Source organism: Trachinotus anak, unplaced genomic scaffold (genome assembly GCF_046630095.1).
Source record: "Trachinotus anak isolate AG129_WGS33_773 ecotype Australia unplaced genomic scaffold, CSIRO_AGI_Tana_v1 ptg000032l, whole genome shotgun sequence".
In the NCBI taxonomy this organism is placed as follows: Eukaryota; Metazoa; Chordata; class Actinopteri; order Carangiformes; family Carangidae; genus Trachinotus; species Trachinotus anak.
Window position 1 is genome coordinate 3,054,137 of NW_027273883.1, and position 23,456 is coordinate 3,077,592.

At 39.7% G+C, this 23,456-nt stretch overlaps 1 protein-coding gene across 1 annotated transcript; it reads left to right on the top strand.

Annotated features, from left to right (window-relative positions):
• Nucleotides 1-351: 351 nt before the first annotated feature.
• mcl1b (MCL1 apoptosis regulator, BCL2 family member b) lies at nt 352-2,680 on the top strand. The gene is made up of 3 exons (XM_071470756.1): nt 352-995; nt 1,287-1,537; nt 1,724-2,680. Exons 1-3 carry the CDS (start codon nt 500-502, stop codon nt 1,838-1,840), a joined length of 864 nt encoding a protein of 287 aa, XP_071326857.1. The 5' UTR covers nt 352-499; the 3' UTR covers nt 1,841-2,680.
• The last annotated feature ends 20,776 nt before the right edge of the window (nt 2,681-23,456 follow it).

The window sequence follows — 23,456 nt, forward strand, 5'->3', positions numbered from 1 at the left end:
TATAGACTATATTTATCTATATAGTCTTATTTCTTATATTCTATTGTTTGGTGTTACATTTCCATTTTTGAGGGAGCAGCTGTAACAACGGGATCAATAAAGTATTCTGATTCTGATTATTATCCGTTGTAATATTGGTGGAAAAATACAAAATGAACTGGTTAATAATTCAACTTCGGAAACATCTCTCTTCCTCTTTTCCTTTTTTTTCATCCCCTTCTTTTCTTTTACTATTCAAAACAAACAAACAAACAACATACGCCAACCATTTGCGTGGTGACGTAGAGAAATACGTAAAGGCGGATGTACTGTGACGTTTGCTCGGGGCTTTATAAAAGCGGGACCTGAAGCTTCACTTCCGTTCCATCGCAGCCCTGACATGGAGGATGAGTGACCGTTAGGGAACAGGCTAGCTTTTTTTTCCACACAGGCTAGCTTTGATCTCTACTACCTTACCTACGGAACCAATTAAGCGAAAGTGTCAAGTTAACAATTTGAAATGAGTCTTAATCTGACGACGAAGCGGACCGCTTTAAACGTTACAGCCGGGGTAATGAGCTATTATTTCTGTCGTCAAAATGGAGGCTTGGAGAGTTTGGGGAACGGCTCGGGAGATTCCTCGCCGCAAATAGCTGTGGGTTCTACAATAGACTCTCAAAACGGGAATCTTAGCTCCAATGATAACCCCAAACGGCCCAAGAACCTGGAAGTCAGCCCAACAAGTAGGTATAGAGCAAAAATTAGTCAAGAGGACAGCGACGTCGACGACGGTTCTTTGCCTTGCACTCCGGAGATGCAGTCGGACGGTGAGACCGATGTGTCGAGCTGTCCAGCAGGGGATGAAGTGCTTGAGGCCGATACGCTGCAACTCATTATCCAGGCCATGAAACACTTTACCGGACGGTCGGTGCCACGGTGGAGCGAAAACAGAGCACTACCAACAATGAAAAGAGTCGTGGACGGCGTTTTGGAAAAACACAGATACGCATACAATGGTAAGTAACGACCATCGTGTGTGGGTTTTATACAAAGACAGCAGCTAGTACCTTGAAACTGCTTCAGCTACAGGCTGTATTTGACGCCACTAATTCCTCAAAATGGACTCCATGTTCATGAATAGCCAGTTGGAGCTGTTTTACTCTGACAACACTTACACGGAAGTTAGATTTAAGCCAGTAGTCAGCCACTTATAACTCATTTCAATGGGAGGTGTAAATTCGCCAAACTGTAACCTGTGAATGCTCAAAGAAGATGGATTTCTGACACAGACCTTTATTTTTTTTCAGGTATGGTCAACAAACTGTCATTGGACAACAGAGGGGATGATGTGAGGTTTGTCAGTGCAGTAGCCAAGAGCCTCTTCGCAGACGGCACCACAAACTGGGGTCGTATCGCCAGCCTAGTGGCCTTTGGGGCAGTGGTGTGTCAGTACTTGAAGGAGACAGGCAGGGAGAGCTGTGTGGAGTCTGTGGGACAGGAGATCTCCAAATACCTGCTGACTGACCAGCGAGACTGGCTGGTGAAAAACAACTCCTGGGTAAGTTATGACTAATGGCTGAATGACAGGGTGGAGTAAAAAAAAAAAAAAGTACTGGTTGCATAACTGTTCATATTGTGCAACAAAGCCTATGTGTCCAGTGAACATTGACCTTTGCCACTGTCATTCCAAGTATCAATTCCAGCGCCTCGTCTGATATTTATTTTTTTAATTGTTGGTTTACAGGATGGATTTGTAGAGTTCTTTCGAGTAGCAGACCCAGAGTCGACAGTGAGGAACACACTCATGGCCTTTGCTGGATTTGCAGGCATCGGTGCAACACTGGCCCTGTTGATCAGGTGAACTTGGACACTCTTGAGATGCGTTCTCAGATGCTTTTTTTCTTTGGACTTGAGAAGATGGAAATAAAAGCTTAACGTCATCTTAAATCATAAGATGATCACATCAGTTTTCCTGGAGCCCTCCTTTCGCCCACACTCTCAAAATAAGTACACTTTTTACTGTTGATGTAAAGGAGTGAACTTTTTTCTTTCAGCACTCAGCCTTCACACAATTAGGTTTTATTTAATTTACAAAGAAATCTATTTTTATAATAAATGTAAATATTCTATGCAATTTTCATGTCTGTGGGATGTCAGATTTTTTTTTTTTTTTTTTTTGCTTCCCTTTTCCTTAATTTTTCTGTGATTATGTTTACGTGTTTTCTTAATTATACGACAGTTCATTGGTAAGAGTGTTTGTTTGCAAGGACCAGGCCGAAGTGGGAAGATATAATTTTTCCATGTCATGCAGTCTTGAAGCCCATTTCCATAGAGCCCATTCATAACCCCTGGATCGTTTGTATGGAAACCTCAACCATGTAATGGGGGGAGGGGTGAATTTGCATGAGTGTAGCTCTATTTCCCTTCCATATGAAAATGTTGGATCTGCAGTAGGACACAAAAGCAGCCACTCACAGGACTTTTGGCCGTACACCAGCCTGGAAAGTCTGAGTCTGATGGAAGAAATGAACAAGGACTGAGTTGGAAGGATGCAGCTTGGGCTGTTTGACTGCACCAGAGTTGACAGAGGGGAGATGGATGATCATCAGATAGAAAATGATTCATAGTTCAGATCCAGTTGTAAGCTAAGAAATATGTGTAGATTCCTAAATAAAAAAAAAAAAAAAAAAAAAAGAAACAATTAACATGCTTTGACCTTTCTGATATTGTCTTTCTGTTTAGGGACTTTTTTTCTGAAGCAGAAGATAGAGGTTACATCTACATTCTGTACTAATTCTGTTGCTGACACGAATCACCTCAAACGAAACTTTAGTTTTAACACCTCCGCGCTTGTCAACCCTTTGATCTTTTATTCACACCACAACTCGAGCCAGAGCGATAGCTGGCGTTTCCTAGAAATTTGATGAGGCTGTGGCAGCGCCTCCAGTGCACTTGGCTGCATCTGCAGTTGTGCGAGTCGCAGTGGAAGCTTGTTGATGTCTGCAAAGTTCTGGTGCACAACAGCAGGATGCACCAGCATCAGCTAGATTGTGAAACTGGGGTAAAAACCAGTTCACAACATCCTCAAAGTTACATAACAGTCTACTTCCTGGATTGCAATTTTTTTTTTTTTTTTTTTTTTTTTTTTTTTTTTTTTTTTTTTTTTTTTTTTTTTTTAGTTACCTAGAAACTGGTGACTTAATCAAATATCATACATTTGATTGGGTACTTACAGGTTTATAATGTGTCTCTTTTGGATATGTTTTAAGTGCTCATACAAAATATTCTTTTACCCACAAACCTCTTATATGGTCGTAGTCAGGAAGGTTTCTAGAGCCTACTAGACGAAAATAGTCCCACCCTGTTCTGCTGTATTGTTGCTTGTAAAATTAAAGAATGTTATTGCATTTATTGTCATCCAAAACCTCTTAGTGTAGACCATACCAAGCCTCAAGCAAGGGGAATCCTTGGTGATGCTTTGTAGCTGCGCCCATGTTTGTTCAGATCCTCCCGTTGTCTCTGGTTACGGGACAAACACAACACTCATCGAGGTCTTAGGAGGAAATGGAGTAGAGCCTCTCCATGGTGATGATCCACAGCAGACCTCCCCAAGTCCTCTCCTGCGAGCTAATGATATTAGCCACCACCCTGGTTACCCCTGCACACTTCAATGTGAATAACAGGCTGCTACACAATGGGGAATTGAGGATGAGGCAATTTCATAGAGCAGTTTTCACCATACACAAGTGGATTGGAGGTGGGAGTGCAAAAAACAGCCCTGCACTGTCTTGGGGCTGACGATGCAAAGTGCACCAGTTGGTAATCAGTTTAGTAGTGCAATACGTTTTTAAGTGTGTGTGTGTGTGCGCGCATTGTTTTCTCTTGTACTAAGAGTTTTCTTCCTAAAAAAAGTTGTATTTTCTTACTTACAATATAGATTCCATCTGTATGGAGCAGTGTGTTAGTTTTTCACTGTCTATCAGGGGCTGGTATGCCAAGATATGCAAATAGCAGAAGGAGGATGTGATAACTGAAACTTGGCTGCGCACACAGAAACTTAAGCTGTGTCAAAGTAAAACTAATGAAATTTTGTGGGAACCAAAAATGAAAACTTGGTCAGGGCTGAACATTATTGGGGGGGACAATCATCACTAGGCTAAATCTTGGCAAGCTTTTATATATAAATTTGTACATAACTTAAGTCATACTTCATTCGAAGGCCTTAATGATTTACGCTAGGGTCCAAAAGTCTAGAGACTACTGTATAGCAAATTGAAAATGAAACAGTTGTGGTTGGATGTGTCCATAGGGCTATTAAGACAGAAGTCTTTAACACATTCTCACTGTGGTTATCCTCACTATGGTTAGGTGGTAAGTTATCTCACACAGCAAAGAAATAACCTGACAAGGAAGCTGTCAGAAACATTATTCTCTCAAGACAACTGCACAGCCTGCTAGAAGGTTTCACATTTTTCATCTGCAGTTGTTTTGCTTAAAAAATGTAAATCATCTGTTGTGGTTGAACAAACTTGTCAAATGTAAGAGTGGAGCCTCTGCACCGTCAAGGCAGCACAGCTGTAAGAAACTAAGGTGAAGAAATTCCTTTCATGGGATAGTTTTAGGGAGTGGTTTTAAAACTATTGTCTACACAAATACTTCACATTCAGATACTGAGTATTGATTGTTCAGATCATTTGCCAGGTACTGCCAAATCCGGAAGACACTGAGGACTGCTCAGGGACTTATACTAATCTTTGCTTGGGTTACCTTTTTTAGTTGCTGTGCATTAAGAATTCGTCAACTTTAATTCCTTTGGTTTTTTAAAAAAAAAAAAACAAGTGTTTTTTAAACTTTTTGAGGACCTGGGCCTTTAAAGTTTCTTTAATAAGGAAGTCTGTCATGACATACAGTAGAGATATTCTAGTGAAACTTAACAAAAAAATCTTAGATTAGTTTCAGAACTAGATAAACCCCCATTTTATTGTGGTATATTGCTTAAGTTTTCTTCATGCAGAGGCTTCCTGCTGCAGTTTTATTTGCAGTTTGGTAACTTGAGCTTTGAGGAACGTCCTTCTAAAGACAGACAGAGCATTGGTTGTGAGCTGCTCCACTTCCCCATAGCAACAGACCGCCCCCTTGATTTTAAAAAAAGCAACAGTTTCTGGGAAGTCAGCTGACGCACAAGTTTATCTTTGACAGGAATACGCCGCTGCAGTTACTTGTTAGAAGTTGTGAATACTCAGAATTCTGACCCTGAGATGCAAAGATAGGCCAAGTCTTCGCAGTTTGAAGTGACAGTGCAAAAGGGACTCAAGAGTTTGCTAAATTAAAGAGTTGAGTAAGTTCATGCCATTGCAAAAAAAAAAAAAAAAAGTACATGAACAAAAGAGTTTCTAGAGCTGCCTCACTGGCAAAGAATTAGAGACCTGCAGTTTGTCTTGGAGCTTCAGAGAAAGTCTTTAATTAAATCTTAGCCTAAAGTCTGTGCTCTGCTATTTGAATATTCAAAGTCTGTTTATGTATTTGTGCAGAGCACTCTGAGGGTGTCTGCTCAACTCTTGTCCTCTATCGGCAGAAGCGACTGAGCAAAGCACGTCTACATGTGTCTGAAGGCAATGCTGTAAATGAGGATTTAGATCCTCTGGTTTTAGTGCTGTACTGTTTCCATGTTTGGTGCTAAGCAGTCACTGCTGTGCTGCCTCTGCACTACACTTCCCAGAGACCACTTGTCAGTCAGTGTAGCCTGTGCTCTCAGGTTTATTTTTATCCGTTTTAAATGTTTTAAATTTTGATTCTGCAATTAGAAACACAAAACCCACACCTCCTGTGTGCAAGAAGCATTTCCTTGGAAACAACTGTTGGACACCAGGTGCCACAAACTTTATGCAAAATGCAGAAATATACATATGCAGTCTCTGTAGTGAGAAGCCCTGTAAACACTGCTCTGTGTTGTGTCTGATGTTTTGAATTACACACAAGCCGTCCACTCATTCCCACATATATCTGCAAATGGATGTCAACCCATTCCTGTTTAATCTTGTTTGAATGTAAAGCAGACACATTCTCTCATTGGTCTCGGTAAAGTCCTTTTAAGGGCTCCAAAGCAGCTTTCGAGTTGATAAGCCTAGTATGTGCTGAGCCATGACAGCCTGACTGCTGCTGCCACATTAGGAGGTCAAACTGATGAGGAGAATTCACACATTAGATGAGAATGTGTTAACCTAGTTTCGTGCTCTGTAATGAAAGTTGTTGTTTACATGTCTCTAAATGTTAGTTTATGCAAAACTGAGACTCTGAGACCTGTGATAACTCAGAGGAGATTAAGACTATGGATGGCACTAAAACAGACTTATTAGCAGTTTGAAAGAAAGTCAAATCTTTCCCAGTTAAAGGTCGAATATGTAACTATGCATTATAATGTCTAAAAACAGCCAGACCTATGTTATATATTATGCTGAGTTGTGTACTTGTCCAAAATGTTTCTAGCAAATTTCAACCAGTGAAATCTGTAATTTTAATCATGGTAAGGGTCCGTTTCATCTTGTCGCCCGTCAATGGCTTCATATTGCCTTTCCTCAAGTGGCAGCTTTGTGGTTGCCTAAAGCAGTCAAAACTGACTTTTTTAAAAATCAATTTTAAGCCACATTTTTACAATATACGTTTTACATCTTGTTTATTTTTAATTATATATTTAATCGGATGAAATATTTTAGTTATCGTACATCTAGATCTTACGCTATCAGAGAAACAAGCTGAGTAAATGTTAGCAGCAGTCCTGTGTCCACCGGACAGAGTCAGAGAAACACAGATTTTTAATGTGAAACTGCATTATTCAGTGATTTTACTGGATTTAATCACCCGGTGTGATGGTTCTGGAGAGGAGGAGACCTCAGTGGATAATTCAGCTCCTGGTAAAAACCTGGATGATTGACACTGAAGGAATCAAAACCAGGAGAAGCTGATTGCAATGACAACAACGGAAATAAAGACAGCAACTCCCATGATCCCACACTGCTTCACAACATCACCAAACTCTGTCTTTAGTTACTGTTTGGATAGAGAGACCCCATAACGCCAGAAAATTATGTATTATGCATTAAAAGAGCGGAAGGTAACTGAAAAGAAAAACGTATGCTAGTCATAGCTTTGTAAATGATTTGACTCGCTTGCTTAGCTGTTAGTCAATAAAGTAATCAAGCCAGTGTTATCACTGTTATCTCCTTAAGCTTTGGTAAAGTATGAAGAACAGTTTGGCCAATTTGTAAACCAATAACTAACAAATAGTTTTTAACAGTTTCAGACCAAATTCAAAAGAAATCCGTCCTCCTTTGTGCCCTAGCACACTCACCTTCATCTTTGTATGTGAACATTGGTAAAAGCTTTCTGCTCCTGCCTGACACAGAATGTGTGTGTTTTCGTTGTGCTGTCATGAATAATTTGGATGCATCATGGTCCAGTATGAGAAGATATGCAAAGTGCAACCAAAAAATTTATTTTCTGTCAAACTTCACTGAGCAGCTGTGTAGGTTTAGGATTCGATTCAGCGTTATGAACCTCCCTCTTCTCTGTTACCCAAGAATTTCAAACATTGATTCTTAGTTTTGTATTTATGATCATGATAGCCTTGTTGCAACACACACTTCAGCAACTTTCTCCAAGAATTTCATGCAAAAAGTTAAGGGGTGCAACTATCTGCTTATTATTGATTAATCTGCAGATTTGTTTTTCTTTTATTAATGATTCTCATCAGTTTCTCCAACTCCAAAGTGACGTCTGAGTGACAGTCCAGAAGCCAAAGATATTCAGTTCATGATGATATAAAACAGAGCAAAGGAATAGATCCTCATGCTGAAGAGGCTGCACACAGAAAAGTTTGAGTTTTTGCTTAAAAAATGACTTAAATGACCACAATTGTTACTGATTCATTTTCCACTGATCGAATAATCAGCTAAACCTTTCAGCTCTACAAAAGTCCGTCCTGATTGTGTACAGTTGTATTTCACAGACGGTGCCATTTTCCACCTTAATTGTAATGAATTACAATGTTTTAACTGAAACAAGAAGCAAGCATTTATTCTTTACTCAGAGTTTCTTTATTATCTGTAATGGAACAGATGGTGAAATGCTGTAAATTTTAGAACGTGATGTTATGGAGTAATTTCAAGTACTACAAGTACATCTTCATTTTACTTCACTTGACCAGCTTTGCGTGTGTCTATTCATTTGGGGTTTTGTAATAGTGTGTTTATGAATATTCAGCTGCATGATTATGCTGCTGTATTCCCTTTTGCGAAGTCGCACTGGCTGCTGTGAGACGGCAGCTACGTGTCGTTTCCTTGCCCCAGCAGAAGTTGTTGTAACCGTCTCTTTCTCAGCACACTGTGTACTCAAACACAGGTCGTTGACCCGCCGTTAGGTCATTGGAGACTTTCCATGTTTTGTTTTATTCACAGAGGGAAAGAGCTGTTTAGTAACAAGGCCAGTGTTCTGTCTAGAAGGGGGCGTGATGTTCCCAGCAAAATTCCTGGCTTATTACAGACAGGGAGGAAGTAGCAGAACATTTTCTCTAAGAATAAATGCCCAGCCCCGGCAGTGTACCCATGGCACTCCTGAACTGGCACATGTGGTTATTTTTCTGCCCCATCAAGCCTTAACATGCCAATGTTTATCCTTTTAGTTCATCCTTGCACTTCTTATTCCATTTTGCAGAGAATTAATACTTAATTGATGATGACATAAATCACGACATTTAATTTTTGTTAGTTTGTGGATTAGATTTTGCCTTAGCCTATTGTTTTTCTAATGGTGGAAATTTACAAAAAACAATTGCAAATAACTAAATTACCAAAACCAACTGACATGTTGTGAACCTGGGGCTCTAGGTGCCACTTGGGCTTTGATGGCCAGCTTGCCTGTTTAGCAATACAGCCTTTAGTAAGTGAATGCAAGAATCATAGTACAGCTGCTTTTCTGCTGCAAAAACCTGACTTGACAGCAGTGTGTTGGGATTAAAGAAAACATCATCACTAACAGCTGTGCATACGTCAAACATCAGAATTAAACTGAAACTAAAAGTTCAACCACAGACTGAAAGATTCAGACACATTTGTACAATAAAGAAACTTAACCTACCTGATCTCTCACTCTGCCCTCATGGCCTCCGACCAAAAAAATGAAAATGCATAAACTTTTCAAGCTGATGCATATCCCCCTTACACCTACAGTATCCCTGCTTTGGTTAGAAAATATCTGGTTTCAGATAAACCTTGATTACTGACCAGGGTCGAGATGCATAAATCTCTGTTTATGACTAAAACCATGTGTACCCGAAATATGCATACGCATTCTCTTTGTCAGAATTATAGATGTGTGCATACGAATGATTCTGTTTTAGAAATCTCACTCCTTCAGAAATTGGGCGCACATGCACAAGTACAAGTTTGCATACAAAAACACTGTCTTATCAGGCATGGCACAGAACAACAAAAAAGAAGCACAATTTCACTGATTTTTGTATAACAAACAGCTCATCAGTCTACTTCAGTACAATAACTTCTGATTCTGAAAACACAAATCTGAAACCAACAGACGACCAAAGTAGGGATACTAACTCCAACTTTTCAGGACATTGTGCTTTTAAGACATAAGACACTTTGTCATTGAAGTCATACAACAAAATTATGTCCAGGTCCTCTCAGAAACCAGCAGCATTCAAATAAGAAGACAAAATCAAATAAATAACCAAGACAAGATACATTGCAGTTTATTGATGACACAGTTCCCTGACAATGAAACTAGGTGACAAACATATGAGAAGTAGGTCAACCGCTTCCTTTATAACCACTGAACCCATATGAACTGTGACAGATGATGCATTTGCTATGGTTCCTGCGTGGTATTTGCAGAAGCATCGTGACTTAGCTGCAAGTCGTCTCTTTACATTGACTTCTGGTATTGAGGGGGGGTAAAACTGTAACAGGCCCAGGCTTGTTCGACCCCAGTGCTCCAAGGTGTGACGCTGTTATGTCTGGATAAACCATCAGGTGGGTGGAGGGTCAAATGGTCAGTGTCAGTTACAGCTTGTCAGACCCCCCCCCCCCCAATTACACCCGGCTTCACCTTTTGTTTGGAAGCTACGTGTTTGCCGAGCATTGTTGGTGGTTTGTTGACGTCCGTAGCCTCCAACATTCCACACAACAATCAGTGGAGCTCAGTGGTGGTTCAAAGGCCATTGACCCCAGCTGAATGAGAGGCACTGTGTTCTACAAAATAAACAAAAAAACAACTGATAGTCATCCGTTTATGTAGTCATTTGGAGAGGCTCAGCATGTGGCTGCACATTCATATGACCGACTATCATTTCGCCACAGCAACCATGGAGTCATGCATCTTTGGATCACATGCTTTTATCCACAGCACTCGCTGAATGGACGAGTGTGTTGAAATCGTTGGGAGATGACTTGAGGAGAAGTTCAAGAGATGACCTCATCACAGGCAGGATAATTATAGATCCCCTCTTCTTCCCTCATCTGAAGCTGGGATTGGCACGAGTTCGGAAAGAAATAGAATAAAATAACTGAACACAGACGCTTGGTAATTGAACCATGGCTGTGGCAATCAAAATTTAAAACTCAAGCAAGACTTGTACATAGCGTGTTCAAGGTGGGAATGTTGCACCTTTATTCTACTTCCATGTTTGTAAAGATACAAACATGGAATGGTGGGGGGAGGGGGGGCGGCATTGTTTTGCTCCACCTTTAAGCCAGCAGCAGAGGAAGTTCATTCCGGCATTCCGTTGTCTTACACATCACGCTATCTAAAACCACACACTGGGACAGCAATATTCCGGCTTTGTTAGGTTCAGTGTAAAGAAGCAAACTCGGTATAATGAGGGTTCTTCTTAATGGCAATATATCAGAATGTCTACAATCTGGACAACATGACTGACCAGACTGAGTTGGGGTCGAAAATAAAGGTTGTGTTCAGTAATTCTATTGTTTACCATGCGATCTGTTACGCAAACTGAACTTCCTGGATCATATTTCATTGTCTCACCTGTAACTGAAGCTGCATGGACCCAGTAACCCACTCCCCTGTGTTGTTCTAATTCAAAGTCATTCAGCTTCTTTCCATTGCAGGAGCTTTTCTTGTTGCCATGTTTGTATTGAATGGATTCTAGTTCTGGCCCAGGAAGATGTCGTCTCCATTCTTTATTTCATCCATAGAGCTCTGATCAGCTTGTGTTATCCAACTTTTGGAAGCATCCATCACGGAGACAAAGGTCTGGGATCAAACTTGTGTATGTGTAACATTCATTGTTCTTCAAATGAAGAGGAAGCCCAAGCAGGAATTTACCTTTAGTTCCTAGTAATAGTGTACTTCCCCACAAACCTTAGTTGGCACTATTCCGTTGGGCTGTTGAGCTAGTGATGATTAACAATTCTGATCTCTCTGCTCCTGATCTAATCATTGTCAGTTGTTGTCAATGAAATAAAAGTAGACAGAAAAAGATCTGTGCTATACAAGTGGTGGAAAGTTAGTTGAAGGATGGGAAGAGAACATCTGCCTTTTCATGAGATCTCAGGCAACACCACATTTCTCCATCCATGATTTGACAAACACTTGGTGTGTTTACTCCCATTTCATTGCCATTTTTGCATATATTGTGGCTCAAATGAACTATGAGAATTGTTTGCCATCTGTCTAGCTTTTAGTACAGTCACATACAAGAACTGATGTGCCCAAAGGAACTGTGGGGGGTTTCCTGGCACCATGGATAGGGAAACCAAAACTTTACCAAAACAAACAGATAGACAAAAAGAAAATAGCGAAAAAAAGAAACCATATTCTAATCTAGGTTCAGGAATTGTTCTAAATTACACTTACACTTCATTTCAGATGATCAGAGTTTATTTGACAGGACTAAAATTATAAATATTCTCTGAAAAACATGTAAATAGGCTATTTGACCAACTTATTGCACATATAAATTTGCTATAAAGCTAATTTGAAAAATTAAGGCTAATGTTCCAAAGTGGTGAAAATTTGTCAGCCAAGTGTTTGATGTTTCAAATACAAACCAGAAAGTCTCAAAGGTAACTGCACAGCAACAGTTTCTGAACTTAAAATGGGAAGAAACCCACTGTGTCAATGATGAACTTAATTGTTAACCTGATCTAATCACAGATGAAAGGATTCTCACTTCAGACTTGTTTTTAGCATGCACCCTGTGACCTCTCCGCCGCAAAGATTAAAATGTCTTTTTTTTCCATTGCAATAATTCAGATGAAGCAGCTGTTAAACCACATTGTGAACAGGGAAAAGACAAGCAAGAGTGAACATGGAAGACTATTTTATTGAACATGGTGTGATCACACCTACACTTTGTTTTGTGTGATCTGAACCAGCCTTGAGAGTTGACTTTGTTCCATTGGTTTCCGTTTGTTTTTCTTTTTTAAGTTCACACTTATTAACCGCAAGGAAATAAATCTTTGTAAACAAAAGGCCCGTTTACCCGTTATAAAACTTTGTTCTCCGTTGTTTTCAGACGTGATTACATTTCAAGGGTCACATGGCAAGCAACATTGGTTTACTTACAGAACATGGCCTGGTTGGATTGTGTTCAGACATTCAAAATCTGTATTTTTACATATGGGCTAAGTGATACAGTTTGCTCTACTGCTGGGATTCCACTGGGAATCAACACACTGTCCTGGAGTCTAATACAGATTTCAGCTCAGTTATCAGTTTCTCAGTCCATCTAGTTGAATCCCTTTGGCTTTTACCAACCCACGAATATATCAAACCAAAGCCAGAGCCTCAGCTTATGCAAACAAGTTTGTATCCTACCTTCCTTGCGTGAAATAACAAAAGCAAGCAAGTGACCAGAGAGAGAGAAAATATCTTTCACGTCAAAGAAGCTGATATTTTTCTTGTTGTTAGTGAACCTAATAAGGCATAAAACCTGTTGATAAAGAGGAGTCTGATGTGGTCAAAAGTTACTTAAATGAGTGCTCATCAGTTTACTAATGCCTCTTTATAATTTTGACAATAGAACCAGAGCTATCATCTTTTTTTATTCCTCGCCTTCTTCTTTCTTGTTAAAACCTGGAACATATATTACCAACAAATCAACTCGACAACAAACTGTTTGGTCAGAGATAATATATGAATATAGCCTTGAGCCACGAGCCTCAAGCAGAGATGGTCTGATAAACTCACTTCTTACTAACTCCACACCCACAGATTTTCTAATTTTTCTAACTTGTAGTTTCAGACTCTGACTGACGTTGCCTCAAGGGACATCTCATGAGGAGAATTTTGAGACTTCATGTAGCTTCCTTTAGAACCACATCAAGCTGTATACAGCTTTTTTTCATTGCTTAGTTGTACACCCTAAGACCTGAAAACAGACTTTTAATGTTTAAAATTGGTGTAGTTCCCCTTGGATGCAATTTACTGGCACATTGGCACGACTGAAGTTCCAGCGAAAGGACAAATGTACCGTAAGAAGCTTGTTTATTGGACTGAGGTTAACTTTCATCCCCTCCATGTTTACAACTACAATCAAATAATTCCACCAAATCCCTCTTCTCACACTCATGAGAAGAAATGTGACTTGACAATCAATCCACATTGTGTTTTTTTCCCACACATAATTTGGCAGAGTACTTTACAACTATTATCTTGCCTGACATCAATATCCTTCTTTTTATAAAAGCAATGTTTTGTTATAGTTGGTTAGAATTACATTCACAAGCTCAGTTCACAGTTCAAATCTTTTTGAACAGTGAGATATCTATGACACCTCGGATCAGTAGATTTGAAAATTTGGTTTGCTAGTTGACCAGGTAAACCACAGTCCTGGATATTGGCCACTCAACAGCCTGTTGGGGCATTAAATGGGGTAAAGTGTCTTGCTTTGGGGCACCTCAGCAACAGGCAGTGAATAGGAAAAGCACTGCTTGTTCACTTCCCTGGCCAGATGTTATCCTGCTGCTCCATATGCCGACCCAGTGCTTTTCACCAGATACTCGGCACAAACTGTGCTAGCTGTGTGATCTCCAGACAATGAAGATGGTTTTAGGTGTTGTTCCTGGCTCTGATAAATGTTTTACTAAGCAGGTGAAATCACTAGTTTCAGTGGTTCCCCTGTTGCATGCCACACAGAGTGCCTACTCACCTACACCTATATATAAAAAAAAAAAAACAATAATTAGGGGCTTTTCTGTCAGCTTTGCTGTTGTTTTGTCTCTCAAGGTCTTTCTGTGAATTTGGGTCAGGGCTGAAGTCTTTCATCCTCCCCCATGGATGACGATTGGAAGGATTATAGCACAGACAAAATAAGCACCCTACTGATAACCAAACACACAAAGAGGCCTGTCAGCTCCAGCCTGTCGCCTTCATATTACCAGAAAGAGTGCTGTTTGGTAAAGGGTTGATCCCTGTGTTGTTAGTCTGCCATTTCACAGAGAAAAAAAAAAGGTTGCTAAATGTGTTACTATTTGAAAAGATAATCCTCTCAAATTCTGCCACGAATGCTGATCAGAGGGCTTTTAGAATTATCCTAAACATTTGTGATATTTTGTACCGGCTTAATCCAGTGTTTTAGAATCTAAATCCTACTGTACTAGAATTCAATCAAAGTTCATTTAAACCAGGAAAAGAGGTTTGCCACAGAACTCCATTGTTGTCCAAAAACTGTTAAACATTTTAATGAGCCACACTGGCCATGTTCCTTCATTACCATGAATACACACACTGTAGTTTATTTTTAATTCAATCCCACATACATGAGCATAAAATGTATTAATCCACTGATGGAAGTAGTGCTCAACAAATTTTCTATTTACTTTTGCTTGAGTAATGTTTGTTAAAAACTACAGTGCCCAGATGTTTTCGTAAGTGGCTAAGAGTCTCAGGCACAGTAGGGAGGAAAGAGAAAGTATTGAGAAACAGAATGACACTAACAAATTTAATGGTATTTACTGTATTTATTTACTGATAAGATCCATATAGAAAAACACCAGCCTAAAACCCTCATATGTTTACTTACATCTAAAATCTATATCTTTATTTATATTTATATAGATTCATACAAATGTAAATCTAGATAGATGTAATAATGAGCTCAAATGATTACTAGTGTGGAAGGAATTGTTTAAAAGTTCAATGCCTTATCATTTTAACTGTAAACACAGAAGGACTGAAACATATGTTTTGATAACTGCTTTATAATGCAAATAACACTGACAGTGTAATGTTTTTATAGGTTAATTGTAGGATGTTTTAACTGAATAGACATAGAGTTAATGATTCATAAATACTGTTAATTTCCTCATACTTTCAAAAGGTGTTACCGACAATGACACAGCAATAGATTCAACACAAGCTACAGTCTGTGGGTATCAACAGAAAGTTACCAGAATTCCATTTATTTTATGTTAAATGGTCAATTATCCTCATTGATCTGAATGAAAACATAGCCTAGGGTGCAGTTACATCTGCTTCTTCACATGTTCGGTGAGGCCAAACATGTGTGATATTAGCAGGAAACCATTGGCGTAAATCTGATATGGGAATATTTTTCTAAATGGAGCCGAGGCTTATCAGGCTGTAAATCATATCAATAGGGCACGTGTGGGATCAAACTCCCACAGAAATGACTGTGGGGGTGGGATTATCATGTTGAGGGTATGTAAAGCAATTATGATGGATCAGTATCAGTTAACTAATTAGATTATTGACATGCTTCTTAGATTAGTGTTTGTCTTTGTTATTACGCTGTGTTTTTTTTTTTTTTATGAAACTGTCTGTTAATAGAAAAACTAATCTCAAACATCCTAGTTTTTTTTGTGGTGCTGTCTGTCTGTCTGCACAAGAATTAATGCAAATTTTGCAGTGGATTTTGCACAAGAGTGTAGCACCTGTGAGTCAGGGTTTGGTATTAATGCTTTCAGAAACCCCAGAAGCAGCTGACCAGCTCTTTTGAATATTTAATGATTTGTTTATTGGTTTATGACTTGTTTACTGAATGAACAATAATGGAGTCTGTGCAAAAACACTTGAGCTGACAGGTAGTAGCCCGTGCACAGTAGCATTAAATGTGCATATATGCATGCAGGATGTTTGCCCAGGGTCATACAGTATGTCATCTGATCTGAGTTTGTTTGTGCAGGAGCTGTTGTTTGCGCTTCTGTATTTGCTCAACTCAACAGTGAGCTAAGGTGCATTTACACAAATTTATTTGGTATGAACAAAAGCTTCAGAGACATAATCAGCAAACGTTTCTTAATCAGCTGACCGGAAGAACGTCCTGTACTCATTCACTTCTAAGTGTGTTCTGTTCTGTACGTAATGCACTTACTTAGTGTTCCCAGAGTTGACGTCACCTTACCGGAGGAACTAGGAAGTCAATAAAAAAATTAATTAATAAGAAAAAAACCCACTCATCTGGGTCAGGTAGCATATTTATGGCAAACACAAAAAAAATCTGAGTGTAATATGTTTCCATGTGAGGTGACGTTATTCTGGTCATGAGTTGCAGTAGGGAAATGGAAAACAACAAATAAATCATCCAATTCAGCCTCTGACTACACAGTGTAAATGACACCCGACTGAACCCTGGTTTGTGCCTCTCAAGTAAAGACAAAAACAAACCAAACCTTTTTTGAGGAGATGCCCATAAAAATTCCTCAAAATATCTTAGTTGCCTCTGACAGAGTGAACTTTGATCTGTGACCCGATCAAAGATGATCGCTGCACATGTGAGCTGCCCAGCAATGTAACGTCATCAAGAAGTTGGACTCGAACAACTCTAATGTCAGACAGACATTAAATTTGGGTTGCAAATGAAACCCAAGTTGACATCAAAACCCAGCGTTTGCTATTTGGATTTTGCTCATGACTACAATGTTGGTATTTTATATGCTAAGATGGTGTTGGCATGACACCTTTGGAAGACATTGGATTTTGGTTTAACACAACTTAAAACCAACAAAACATCAAATTACTAGTGTGCCTGATGGAAAAATATTGTGTGCAATATTGTGTCCATTGTGTGCCACAATGGAAAATAATGTCAGAGGAGATGACTGGGAGCAAACTCATGTCTGTACGCTAAATATGAAGCCAGGGTATCATTGATTAAGTGAGACTGGTTTTACCACCAACATGTCACAGAGGCACCTTCAAAGGGAAGGTAAAATGCTACCTGCTGATTTTGCTCCCTTTATGTTTGATGGCACCAATGAGAAGTGAAGCACAATGAGCCGCTGTAGGGACGCCCCAGGGCTGCAAAGCTAACACACTTCACATCTTTCATTTTTTTATTATGTTGCTGCAAATTTTCCTACTAGAGAATATTTTTTGAAAATCATACTACAAAATATTTGCATAGAGAATTAACCCCCCATATGGCGCCAGCAAAGGCAACTGTTTACTGATTACTGTGCATGTCGGAAATAGGCTATAAACAACAGCCTCCTACTCATCACTGCACCTGAACAGGATAACCTCCCCACCCCCGGAACACACACACACACACACGTACAAAGACTGACATAAACTTAGGTTCAAGGACACAGGAACACAATATCAAACTTAACAAGGTAGTGATGTCATTCTTCCGCTGAGCTTGACTATTTAAGAATTTTATGACCAGACACTTGTTCACACCATAGAGCTGGAACTGTTTGGAAACTTGATACCAAACTGTGGGACTGTACAATAATTATTTAATATATATGTTTGTATAGGATTTGATAATTAAATAATTATTCGATTTACGTCAGTAGGTCGTATTTAGTTAAGATGAGGCTCAAAAACACCTGTTGCGTTGATTTGAACTTGATTCAGGTTTAACATGTAAGTTTCATGTTTAATAAGTGTTAAGCTTTTATGTTTCCATGCAGTTTGTCCTGTGACCTCAGTCGCTGCTGACTGAAAGCAGATTCCTCTGATAAATCAGCGATAGGTTATCTGACCTCTGAGCAAACTGCTGTGCTGAGTGAGTTTGATCTCGAATGTGCTACATGCTGCATTTTGTGTTTCTCTGAAATTAACATCACTTCCTCTGACCCCATCTGAACTCCCACTGCAAAAGGGTGGTTGACGCTTGTCACTGCTTTTTTCTGCCTATTTTCTTTTGATGAGCAGTCAGAGTTGGATCAGATTACAGAGGAAATGCAACTTGTTTGAGCTAATGGGAAATTGAAACAGTACGGTTAGCATCTGAAAGGATCATTCCTGTATATTAGTACATTTACCCCCCTTGGTTCTGTGCTGTAAATCATTCTCCCTTGTGCTGTGTCATTTCCACCATGTTGTTTCTCACTCGTTTACTCAGTTGAGCAGTTTACTAAACTCTGCCCTGCACAGCTCAGAGTAGTTCTGTCAAAATTGGGCAAAAATGACATTTGAATATTTCTTTGACAAAAATAAAAAACATAGCTTCCATGCAAATATCTACTTTTGCGCATTATGTCTGTAAGAATGGATGCAACAAGAGACATAATTACCAGTATAGGTGATCATAGCGGTGCATATTTTTGAGATGTGCCCCAGGTTGCAGGTGCTGTAATGGTAGGCTAACTGTAGCTTAGCTATCTTGCATGCAACTTCTGCCGTCTACTGACCAAAATCTGAGGTATTTCAAAGGGATGCTCTCTCTCTCTCTCTCTTTCTGGGTTGGGAACTTTCTCCCATCTTTACCACAAGGTTGATCTATGTTCAGTGAAATTGATGTTGTGTAACTCCTTCTGGTAGAAGTGCTACTTTTTTAACATTCAAATGTTTTTTTTTCTTTTACAATTTATTCTATAATCATATTTGGAATATTTTGTGACAGCCCTAACTCAGAGCCTTTCAACAATCACATTTCTCTGGACTGTGATTGCGGTGATGTCACACTTGTTGGATGTTTTTCTAATTGTCTGTTCAGTTACCCCACACCAACTTATCTCACATATTAATGCAGGTATTTGTGTTGAAAACAGTCATCACTGTCTTGTTGACATGAGCTAATTTAACAAATATTTGCAACATGAGCATTTGAATTATATCTTTAAACCAGGAGCAAAGATCTGATTTTCAATTTTCAATCATCAAAGTTCACCAGCCTATCACGGAGCATTGCCCTTCTTTGATACTTGATCTCCTAGAAAGGTTTTTGTGATAAGTTCTTACTTGATTTTACCAAATCAAATCTCTGACCATTCCTCAGACACCCTTATTTTCTGATGTGTTGTTTTTATCTTCATCTGTGTTGGAGGATGAAGTCAAGCAGGTCGAGAAGGCCCCAGAGCCTCCAACCAAAATATCCAAGTTGAACAGTATGGCTTGAGGAAATGGGTGTTGACTGAAACTGTCTCAGGTTCTGTCAATGAAACCTGAGAGGCGTGAGACAGATGGGAAAAAGCGTTCCTGAGAGAACCGTCCCACGTGACGACACGGTGTAACACGGGCTGATTAATAATAGAGATAAGTGCCTGTTCTCAGGCCAGTGACCAAGGACGACCACACAAGGTCAAGGAGAATCTCTCCTCAGAGCTGAAGCCCTCATGTCGGCAGACTTCTACAGTTATTTACACACTGAAAACACACTCATCTCATTACAAACCTCTACCTGTTTTTCTTGTTTACTTTTTACTCTACAGGTGAATTATATACAAAACAGCTTAAATGACCGGGCAAGTTTGTTCAGGCAGATTTGGTATTTGTTGAACTTCAGAGAGCAAATATTTTGTGCCTTATTATCCTAAGTAGCACAGATGCACTTGGAGCAGGGAAACCCATCACCCCTGCATTTCTGTGACTGAGAGAGACTGAGAATGAATTCACAATTATCAAATTAAAACAAAGATGTGCAGCAACTCTTAATTAGTAGGCTGATTTAACTGTCATCATGTGGGAGTGGGAGTGCATGATTTTGGGGCATTTGATGAAATGCAGATCCTGGCCTGATATATTAGTTTAGACAAACATACAAGCAGCTAATGTTTATTTTCATCATTGCTAAGCTATCAACTGTGACGTCAAAGGTGGCGTCTTTAAATTTCTTCTTTGTCTGACTGAACACTCACAAACCCAACAAGATTCACTTTATTATGATATAAAACAGAGAAAAAAACAAATTTTCACATTTGAAATGTTGGAAGTAGCAAATGTTTGGCAGTTTTTGTATCGTAGTGGTGTGTCTTGAGGTGACAGTGTCAACTGTTGGTCCACCACTTTGGTCTGGACTGAAATATCCCAACAAATATTAGATGGATTGTCATGACAGTTTTTGCAGACATCCGTGGTCCCCATAGGGAGAGTCTTTGTGACTTTGGTGATCCCCTGACTTTTCAAGTAGCTCCGATAACAGGTCAAAGTTTTCACTTTCTCAAAATAAGGCTTTTGATGATCCCTTAAAATTTAATTTAGTGCCATCATCATTATCGAAATTTAAATTTGTCCAGTACTCTATGGCCAAATACCTGAAAAACTAATGACATTCATCAGTTGCAGTTAGTTGTTTTTTATTTTTTATTTTTTGGAATTTGTGCACCTAGGAATTGTTAGCATGATAACCTATGTCCTAGGTATAGCCTCACAGAGCTGTCAGTGTGGCTGTAGAATAGTAGTCTTGCTGCTCAACAACTTACTTAAACAATTTGATGGTTATTAGAGCTGAAGTCAGTTCATTTTCTGTCATTCTACTAATCATTCAGTGTGCTCCATCTGCTTTTCCACCTTTGCTCTCCTTGATTTGTGTTAAATGGTGCAGTTGATGCAGAAATCAATGTTTGTTGCAGTTACTGTAAGTTCCTGCACATATTTTCTTCCTCTGGGGAAAGCCTAGAACCTGATCCATAAGGATAACAGAGCAGTATGCCGGCCCTGCGGGTGTGTTGACCAACCTCAGGACTCTGTGCCCTGGATTTCACCTGAGAAGCTCACATGCAGGGTGTCTGTAGTACACATGAACTGTGTTGCATTAGCTCAGTGATCCGAGGCGTTTTCAGGCTTCACTAACGTCCAGCCGTGCCCCCGTGAGTCCAGAAAAACAAGAGCTTAGCGCAAAGGAATGCAGAGAGCCCTTCACTGGACCCTGAAGACGCTCAACAGCTTACACAAAGAGAGCAGGGACAGAGTTGTTTTTCTGTCCTCACTGTTCATGCACTTCTCCCCTGTCTGATATGTTCGTTTGTGGTTTGTTACTGCACCTTTATTAAAGAATTACAGAAGCTACCTGATATCATGAAACAGATCCAAACCTAGAAAAAAAGAAATTAACCAGAATCTGCCAAGACATGATGATATCTGGATGCAAAAGCAAACTGTATGACCCAACATAAGAATGCAAATGAGTCCTCTTGTTGTCTGAAGGAAATGTTTTTCCTCCTGGTATCTGCTGATTTTATTTAAAGACCATTCTTGTGGCTGAGTGGATAACACCCATCCAAACCATGTCTCAAGCATAAGGTATGTGTCTCAGGCTACAGGCATGTAAATATGACCCATTTAAGATGATTTGTTTTCCTGCCTGAACGTATTTTGTCTCTCTATGGTCTCACGCTTTCTTAAGTCTCAGTCATTTCCTCATCATGGCCTCAAGTCATATCCAGAAAAGCATGTTTTTTTTCTGACAGTTCTCCTGTAAGACTGTGTGTTTTATCAGCTCGCACACAAACCTTTCCCTACGTTACCTGCAAACATCTCACACCTTCTGTGTTTTGAGTGAAACGCTGGCCAACTTTTGCCTCCCACACACATATCTGACTCGATTAAAGGCCCCGACACTGGAGTCTGTGGATGGGGGAAATACACGTTTCAGTTTAGAAGATGTGATGTGCTGCTTCCTCCACACATTCTTTCACTCGCCCACGCTTTTTAAAGGAGCGGTGCTCCAGTGTCATGTTGCACAGAGCGACACTCAGACTGGTTCAGACTTTGCCTTTGGTGATGAGAGCAGCTGTGTTACAGTGATATTCAACCCAAAATCAATCTTTTTAACATGTTTTAACACTCAGCCCCTCTAAACTGAAAAGTGCTCCAAGTTACATTTTACTTGCTTCATGTGGAACAAATATTTGGCTTTCTTCAAAACAAAAGCTTCATCTCCACAAATATGAACTGAATAAAAAAACTAATTTGGCACAAAAACTGGAGGAATTACACAGGAAAATAAATACTTCCAATTCATCAACACGTAAAACAAAATAAAAAGCATTAAAACAAAGTGTGTGTTGAAGAAGAGAAAGTTGTGTCTGTGACAAGAAACTTCTGCTGAAACGTATTTCTTTGCTGATGAGGCAGCCAATGAGGGAGCTAGGACAGAGCAGGAGGCGGGAAAATTCACACAACTGCATGTGAATCTGACCGCGTCATACACTGTGGCGATCCTAGACTCCCTGGGGCTCCTGGCAAAGAAGCCCATGGCAAATGCCATGATTAACAGATGTCCCCTAAACGCCTCACATGCAGGCTATGGGTATAAGCTAGCTACAGCACACATAATCAGGGGCCCCACTGTGGGGTTTTTTGGGGCACTGTATGATGTCTTTATTGGAGGTTTAAGGGGGTTCATAGTTGACATGGCAAAATGTGCCAATGTGAGGGGCCATTGTGGGCCCCTTTTCCCCTTGAGGGCCCCAAGCATTTGCTTGGTTTGCCTCTCCTGACTTTTGTAGTCAGACAATGAAGAAGTAGATTTTTCTACCTTGAAAGCTTTCTTTGGATTTTCCTGCACCGTGAAAACTTAAATAAATAAATTGGAATCAGTTTTAACTACAAGTTACAAACTTTTTTTTTTCTTTTACAGTCATTCAGAATGAGGTTCTGGGTGAAGACAACTTTAAAGGCAACTTTGGGATTCACCTTTGTCATTCTAACTGGTTTAGGATGAGTCAGGCGGTGGTCATGTGAACTACATCCTGCTCATACTGTAATCAAAATTCCACAGTCTTTTTTTTCCCTTTCCCGTACATCAGTAAATCTGATTAGTCAGCAATGGAGATTCTGGCTGAATAATGCAGCCGGACACTCGGTCTCAACAGGAAATGAATGACCTCATGATTGAATTATATCTGCTTTAGTCTGTGGATTCTCAGCTGTGCAGTCTGCCTGCTCTGCAGTGTTTTTCTACATGTTCCATTTGACAAAGCAAAAAGTAATCTGGTTAAATTCTGACGCATCTTGCTGAGTTTCATTTCTCCTCTCTATCCCTGCTTGCCAGTGGGCTTTTACTATGCATGAATTCATGAATTTAACTTCCCATAATTGTCCCAAGATTGCCATCTACTTCCTGTTTTCTGACATTTCCTCTGCAGTGTCACAATCATCTGCTTTTCCACGCTCACAGCACCACAAACCTTTTAACCAAATCCATGCTGACGACATTTTAAAACGTTAAAGTGTGAAAAACCTTGATGTCATTGACAGCGTGCCAGGATGTCCTCTAAAGTGGCTGTCTGTTCTCTCTCTCTTTCCCAGCT

Bases quoted from the DNA above. Each gene is read 5' to 3' on its own strand.
- mcl1b (XM_071470756.1), top strand. From the start codon at position 500: ATGAGTCTTAATCTGACGACGAAGCGGACCGCTTTAAACGTTACAGCC. The intron at 996-1,286 runs GTAAGTAACGAC...ATTTTTTTTCAG, and splicing joins ACACAGATACGCATACAATG to GTATGGTCAACAAACTGTCA. The intron at 1,538-1,723 runs GTAAGTTATGAC...GTTGGTTTACAG, and splicing joins TGGTGAAAAACAACTCCTGG to GATGGATTTGTAGAGTTCTT.